Raw genomic sequence first — 8486 nt, 5'->3', positions numbered from 1 at the left:
TCAGCATTTCGAGTTGAAACCAATAATTTTTAAAATGCTACAAACAGTAGGAAAGTTTAGTGGATTACCTACTAAAGAACTGAAGATACACTTAAGACTCTTTTTGGAGGTCTATGATTCATTCAGGCAATAGGGTGTTCCTAAAGATGCCCCGAGACTCAAGTTATTTCCTTATTCATTGCGAGATCATGCCAATGCATGGTTAAATGTTTTGTTGTCAAGAACGATGGCATCTTGGAATGAACTTTGTGAAAGGTTTTTGTTGTAATACAACCCCCCAAACATGAATGTCTAGTTATGAAATGATATTCATCTTTTTGGCAATCCGAGGATGAGACGTTGTATGAAGCTTGGGAGAGATTCAAAGACTTACTTAGATAATACCCGATGCATGGTTTCCAAATTGAACACAGATGGAAATGTTTTACAATGGATTAAATGCACATACAAAGATGGTAGTTAATGCATCTGTCAATGACATTTTGCTAGATAAATCATACAATGAGGCATATGAAATTCTAGAAAGGATAGCTAACAACGATTATCAATATCCAACTACAAGAGTAGATACAAGCAGAAGAGTTGCGGAGTAATGGAGGTTAATGCAATCACCTCATTAACAACTCGTGTATCATCCCTAGCTAATATGATTAAAACATTGAAGAGACCAACTGTAGTGTAGGAAATGAAAGCAGCTGAGCTAACATGTGTTTACTACTGGGAAGAACATGTTTTTGATGAATGCCCATCGAACCGTACCTGTTTATATTACATGGGAAATTTCAATCAAAATAATAATCCATATTCCAATACATATAATCCAGAGTGGAAACAATATCCCAACTTCAACTGGAGTAATCAAGGATTGAGATTCTAGTAATGTTTGCATCACTTGGATATAATCAACTCATGCCACGACAAAAAGTTCAACAAAGTTAAGCATCATCTTCTTCATTGATGGAAGCTCTATTGATGGAATACATGGCCAAGAATGATGTTGTAGCACACAGTCCAACTGCATCATTAAGAGCTATGAAAAATCAAGTAGGGCAGATTGCTAGTGCATTAAGTTTAAGATCGAAAGGAGCATTACTGAGTGTTATTAAAAATTCAAGATCTAAAGGGAAGGATAATTACAAGGCCATTACACTCAGAAGTGGAACTCAGTTACCTGGAGTTGTTAATGATGTTACTATTTAAGAGGATAGCTCAGATTTTACACATGAAATGAATTCCAAACCATTTTTGAAGTAGTTTACAACTAATAAGGTCAAACAAGAAAATGTTGAAGTAAAATCAGTTCGTATTACCAATAAGAATGCCACGACAAAGAAACCGCAACAAGTTGAAAGAAGGTCACCACCATATTTTCCTTAACAATTCCCGAAGTTTAAGCAAGATTTTCAATTCAAAATTTTTTTGGATGTCCTAAACAAACTTCATATTAACATACCATTGGTGGAAGCATTAGAGCAAATGCCAAATTATGTTAAGTTCATAAAGGATATCTTGTCAAGGAAGCGGCAATTAGGGGAATTTGAAACTGTTGCTCTCACTGAAGGGTACACAACAATGTTGATGAACAAGTTGCCTCCAAAGTTGAAAAACCAAGGGAGTTTTACTATTCTTTATTCAATTGGAAATCATTATGTTAGTAAGACATTATGTGATTTAGGTGCAAGTATAAATTTAATGCCTATGTCTATTTTCAGGAAGCTAGGAATTAGAAAGGCAAGAACCACCATAGTCACACTGCAGCTAGCAGATAACTCCTATGCACATCCAAAAGGTAAGATTGAAGATGTACTAGTAAGAATTGATAAAGAGGTACCAATTATTCTTGGTAAAATGTTTCTAGCAACAAGTAGAACGCTAATTAATGTGCAAAAAGGTGAGTTAACAATGAGGGTCAACGACCAGCAGATAACCTTTAATGTTTTTGTTTCCATGAAGTGTGTAGATGAAAATGAAGAATGTCACATTATTGAATTTCTCGACACAGTAGTAGAGAAAGAATTTGCAAAATTTTGTTACAGTAACTCTAATAGTGATGGAAATCCATTTGAGCTGACTGAACCAGAAATGATTGGTGAACTTTGTGAACTTATGGAGATCAAGCAATTTAAATGTTGACAAGGAAGGAGTTTTGAATTTTTAGATTTGTCAAATCATTCTTTCAAGCCTCCAAGACATTTCATAAAGGACCTTCCTACTTTGGAGTTAAAGCAGTTGCCATTGCAGTTAAAGTAAGCTTACTTGGGAGACAATAACACTTTGCTAGTAGTCATATCTGTAGAATTAACACTTGATCATGAGAAGTAGTTATTAGAAGTTTTGAAGAAATCTAAGAGGGCATTGGGGTGGACAACTGCTAATATTAAGGGAATCATTCCTGCTATTTGCATGCGTAAAATTCTACTGAAGGATTGCCATAGCAAGTCTAGTGAGCAGTAGAGAAGACTGAACCCTATCATGAAGGAAGTCGTTAAAAATGAGACTATTAAATGGCTTGATGCTAGAATAATATACCCAATTTTAGATAGTTCATGGATGAACCCTATTCATGTGTACCAAAGAAAGGAGGTATCACCGTAGTTAGCAATAACAACAACGAACTCATCCCAATTTGTACTGTCACAAGATGGAGAGTATGTATGGACTATCGTAAGCTTAACAAAGCAACTCGGAAGGACCATTGCCCTTTGCCGGTCATCGATCAAATGTTAGATAGATTAGCAGGGAAAGCCTTCTATTGCTTCTTAGATGGTTATTCAAGGTATAACCAGATTGCCATAGCTCCTACTGATCAAGAAAAAACCACTTTCACATGTCCATATGGAACCTTTCCTTTCAGACGAATGCCATTTGGGTTATGCAATGCCCCAACAACATTTCAGTGCTACATGATGGCAATATTTTTAGATATGGTGGAGAAATTCTTAGAAGTTTTCATGGATGACTTCCTTGTGCTTGGCAATACTTTTTGTAACAGCCCGTTTTTAGTCAAATCAGAATAGTGGTTTTAGAACCACAAATATGAGGTCAAAATGTTTATTTTATTATTATTTTAATGTTTACAACATGATTGAATGATTGTGTAAAAATTTCGTTTAGAAATTTTATCGTTTGACTAGTCAATTTGATAAAAAGGACTCAATCACGTCAAGTGCAAAATTGTTGTTCTATTAGTTAAAAGTGTCTAATAGCTAAGGAATTATACATTAGAAGTCCTTATGTTGTAATTAATCTATGATTAGTGTGAGTGGACAATGATGGACATGGTTAGGTGAAAATTTAATGTTATATAGTAAGGTTAATTAAGTAATTTAGTAGTTAAAATTGAAATAACTTAAACAAAATGTGTCCATGTTCTTCATTGGATGATTCTTAGTCGAAAGTACCAAGGGAAGCCACAGCTAGGGTTTGGCCAAGCTATTTTCTTTGCATTGGTATGTATTTTTGATCCGTTTTTAATGATTTCTATGTTTTTGTGATCATTGCAACTAGGTCTAGCTAGCCCAGGGACGATTTTGCAAAACTGTCAAAGATTTTGAATGTTCCCATTGATGAATAAGCATGTGTTTTGATGTTTGATGATAGATTATGAATATTTGATGATAGTTATACAAGTTTTGTTAAGTGATTTTTAGTGAAAATGCAAATTTGGGATTAAATCGTGAAATATGAAAATTGTGAGGTTAAAATGTGAAATAAATGAAAAATATGGGCTGTTAGGGAGTTATATGTAATTTTCCTAGCATTGGTTAGAATTTAATTGCGTTAATTTGTGTTTTTATGAAATAAAGACTAAATGGTAAAAATTGTAGAATATTAGGGGAAAATGTGTAAATGTGCTTTAAAGTGAATTTTGGACTAAATTGAATAGTGAGATGATTAAATAAGCTAAATTTGATATTATATAGATCAAGAAAAGAAAAACTCGGATCTTGATTGGGGGAAAAATAAAGTATTGGATTAGTCGGTTCATTCCATTTTTTTTTTTTGAATCCAGGTAAGTTTGTATGTTATAAGCATTGTTAAAATTATGTTTTAAATTCTTTGATATTGCATAAAATGTGAATACGAGACTACAAACAAATTCGACAATGATTCGACAATAATTCGACATTTGAAATTCTAGTTGAACCTTAGGAGTAGATTTGGATACTAGTGACAAGTCATTAAGGAATTATTGTGATTATGTGATTTGGGTGCTTGTCCTGTACATCCTACCAGTGGCTGAGTATACCGGCGTGTGTTGCGGTTACTTGACAGCTTGTGTGAGCAGCACTGTGTAGCTACATCTTGACCCACGGCTTGTGTGAGCAGGCCTGTTGATAGCTCTAGTGTGGGCAGTATATGTGATATGAGATTGAAATAGCTTCGACTATATAAGTGGCACTTTGGTGCAGTTTCCCGAGTATCCGATAGTATTCTGAATGGTTCAACGGGTAAATGAAAGACGTGATTGTGTATGAGATTGATACGAGATGGTAAAAGTATGTACATGAACATATAAGCTTAAATCGAAGAAGTTGTGAAGTTATATATAAGATTATGATTGAAAGTGTGAAAGGTTTATTAGTTACAAGAAGTACATATTAATATGTTCAAATTGATGATTTGAATATTCATGTTTAGATTGAGTTTATTTCATACGAGCTTACTAAGTTATAAAGCTTACTTTGTTTATTTTTCCATGTTTTATAGTGACTTAAAGCTAGCTCAGACTCAGGGATCATAGGAGAAATCGTCACACTATCCAACTATCAAATTGGTACTTTTGAGCTTGTGTTTTGGTTATATGGCATGTATAGGGACTTTGGTCATTTTGGTTATGTGTTGGTAATAAATTTAGCTATTTGAATTAGCTTGTAAATGTATATGTTTTGGTTTGTATATATAGCCATGAGTGATGGCTCATTTTGGGTTATTTTAGTATGTTTGAATCATGTTTATATATACATGTCTATGTCTTGTGAAATGTGTTGAATGATGTTGTGTGATGCTTAATGGTAATAGGCATTATAAGTATCAAATGGTTGATTTGTGGATATTGATTTGCTTAAGAAATTAGGCTAAATGATGCATATTTGGAAGTGTATATTTAATTAAATTGTATATGTGATTTTGGTCTAAATGGTATGGTATCTGTTGTGTCTTCTGTGTATTGAGAAAGGTGGTAAAGATTATGCATGAATTAAGCTTGAATTGGTTGGTTAAAATGTCATATTGTGCTATGTTTTGGTGCCAACTGGGTTGATGTAGGTCTTCATAAGATAGGGTGGAAAAATGGCTTGGTAAATAGCCTATTTTTTCCACACGGGCAGAGACACAGACGTGTGTTTCCCCTAGTGTTGAAATTAAAATCAAGTCAGCATACTCCACACGACCTCACACACGAGCGTGTGACTTTGCCATGTGGCATAATTCAGTATACCCTACATGTTTGGCATAGCCTAGCACATGATCTGGTACACGGGCGTGTATGGCCATTTTTAGGGCACATGGGCGTGTCTGTTGGCCGTGTGACCCAAGTCAGAGAGTTAAACGGGGTCAGACATAGGCTGGGACACGGCCATGTGATTCCGTTTCGAATGTCCACAAGGCCTGTGACACGAGCATATCTGTTGGCTATGTGAGACACAAGGCCGGGCCATACGGGTGTGTGTCCTCTATTTTAGAGAAAATTTTCTAAGTGTTCTTAAAGTCTCCAAAGTTATTGGTTTAGTCCTGAACCACTCCCAATGAATGTTTTGAGCCTCATAGGCTCGTATTAGGGACAAAATGAGTGGTTGTAAACGAAATGTTTATGAATTGACTATTTATATTTGAAGTGTATGTTTAAATATGTTATAAGTTTGGTAATGCTTTGTAACCCTATTCTCAATGCGAGTGAGGGATGTCACACTTTCGAAGGTTGTTTGAAGAATCTAGAGCTAGTTTTTGTTATTATGAAGAAACTAACCTTGTTTTGAATTGAGAGAAATGTCATTTCATGGTATGTGATTGCATTATTCTGAGTCATAAAATTTCACAGCAATAGATTTTCATAAAACAAAGCAAAGATTGAGGTTATTAAGAAATTGCCACCACCTACTACAGTTGAAGGTACTTGAAGTTTCCTTGGCCATGCAAGATTTTATCGTTGCTTTGTTAAGGATTTTTCAAAAATATCCAAACCCATGTGTGCATTGTTAGAGCATAATAGATGTTTCAAGTTTGATGAGTCTTGTTTACAAGCATTTGAAGAATTTAAAAAGTAACTAATGACAACACCAATTGTCATAGCACTGAACTGGACACTACCTTTTGAACTTATGTTCGATGCTAGTGATTTTTCTATAGGAGCAATGCTTTGGAAAAAGAAGGATAAAATGTTTCAGGCCATTTATGCAAGCGGAACCATGACAGATGTGCAGCTGAATTACATGACTATTGAGAAGGAGCTATTGGTTGTGGTATTTGCATTTGACAAATTCAAATATTATTTAGTTGGTACCAAAGTTATAGTTTATATGGACCATTCTGCAATTAACTATTTGGTGACCAAAAAAATTGCCAAGCCAAGGTTAATTCGGTGGATCTTACTGCTACAGGAATTTGATCTTGAAATTTCAGATAAGAAGGGAAATAAGAATCAAGAGGCTGATCACTTGTCGAGACTTAAAGCATGCAATGAAAACAACAACATTTAACGCATTAAGGAGGATTTCCCAGATGAGCAACTATTGGTTCCACGACATTACCTAGGTATGTCGATATCATTAATTTCTTAGTCAGTGGGTTACTGCCACCCGGGCACAACTGTCAGATACGAAGGAAATTTCTCCATAATGCTAAGAAATATTATTGGGATGTGCCATTTTTATTCAAACATTGTACAGATCAAATAATTCAGATGTGTGTTCCAGATGAGATTCAAAGTATTTTACACCATTGTCATTCTGCACCATATGGAGGACACTTTGGGGGAATGCGAACTATGACAAAAGTTCTCCAATCTAGCTTTTATTGACCAAGCATGTTAAAAGATGCTCATAAATTTTACCAGGCTTGTGATCATTTTCAAAGAGCTGGGAACTTATCAATGAGGCATGAAAAATTACTGCAAAATATTTTAGAAGTTGACCTATTTAATGTGTGGGGAATCAAATTTATGGGTCCATTTCCATCTTCTTGGGGGCAACATGTATGTGCTTGTGGCTATAGATTATGTTTCCAAGTGGGTAGAAGCTATCGTTCTCCCTACAAATGTACCACCCCTAACCCGTATCCGTCGCCAGATTAGAGTTACGAGGCATTACTTGACATATCGGAACAATTCGCAGCCACTTCACAATCATAAATTATACATCATCATATCATAGTCTAATATCACCATAAAGCCCCTTTCTTAGGTCATGAGACCTTAAACATGCATTAGGAAGAGGTCGGGACTAAGCCAGACACATACAAAAATTTATACGAAACTTTGAAATTTTTCTAAGTTATAAAGGTCATACGCCCGTGTGAGTAGACTGTGTGCCTCACACAGCATTAGACATGCCCGTGTGTCTAGGCCGTGACGAAACATGGCATACATACTGACTTGTCCACACTGCCATAAGACACGCCCATGTGTCTAGCCCGTGTGCAAGTCCGACTTGATTCAAAACTAAACATTTACGAACACAGTCAAGACACACGCCCGTGCGCTTAACCGTGCAGGCAATTATAGGCCATTAGTAAGGCTAATTTGCCACCTAATAGGGTCCTCCCTACAAGTCCAAAATCAAGCATCATATATACAACATTTTCAGCTAAATTCAACTTCAAACATGCATCAATCAATCATAATATCATCATCAAATTTCATGTTCAATCTCTATACCAAAACATACCAAAATTACATGCCAAATTCATTAACTCATACATGATCAACATCTCAAAATTATCATGTCAATCTCATATCAAAATTATACCAAATCCATAACTAAATCATGAAACGTACTTCCCAAAAATTAGCTTAATACATAACTGAATATACACAACATTAGCATCATGATAAAGCCATTTTCGCATGGCTATATACATATATAAAAATCAAAACGAGCCATATTGAAACTAGCTTATACATGCCACATAACCAAAAACTCAAAGCTTTTATTTACCAAAGCGATAACCGAATAGTGTAATGACATCTCCTACAACTTCCAACTTGAGCAAGTCTCCAAAACTCTATAAACATAGGAAAAACACACAGAGTAAGCTTAGAAATCTTAGTAAGCCATAAGCAAATAAATCATCTTAATGATATTTATAATTCTATTTAATCAGGTCAAATATAGCAAATCTCAACCACATATATATTCTTCATACTTGTAAATTCATATGTACTTTTTAAGTAACTCCACTTATCTTATTTATCAATGAACATATAACCCATGCTTTCAAATTCTAATAACAATCATTAGCTCAATCATATAAATCAAGCTCGCACATAT

At 35.0% G+C, this 8486-nt stretch overlaps 1 protein-coding gene across 1 annotated transcript; it reads left to right on the top strand.

Moving 5' to 3' along the window:
• Nucleotides 1–1476: 1476 nt before the first annotated feature.
• On the top strand, nt 1477–2133 carry LOC108458620 (uncharacterized). Its single transcript, XM_017758029.1, has one exon. The coding sequence runs from the start codon at nt 1477–1479 to the stop codon at nt 2131–2133; it is 657 nt and encodes a 218-aa protein (XP_017613518.1).
• The last annotated feature ends 6353 nt before the right edge of the window (nt 2134–8486 follow it).

The sequence above is a fragment of the Gossypium arboreum genome, chromosome 4 (genome assembly GCF_025698485.1).
Source record: "Gossypium arboreum isolate Shixiya-1 chromosome 4, ASM2569848v2, whole genome shotgun sequence".
NCBI classification, from domain to species: domain Eukaryota; kingdom Viridiplantae; phylum Streptophyta; class Magnoliopsida; order Malvales; family Malvaceae; genus Gossypium; species Gossypium arboreum.
This window is presented reverse-complemented; position numbering and strand designations above follow the sequence as displayed.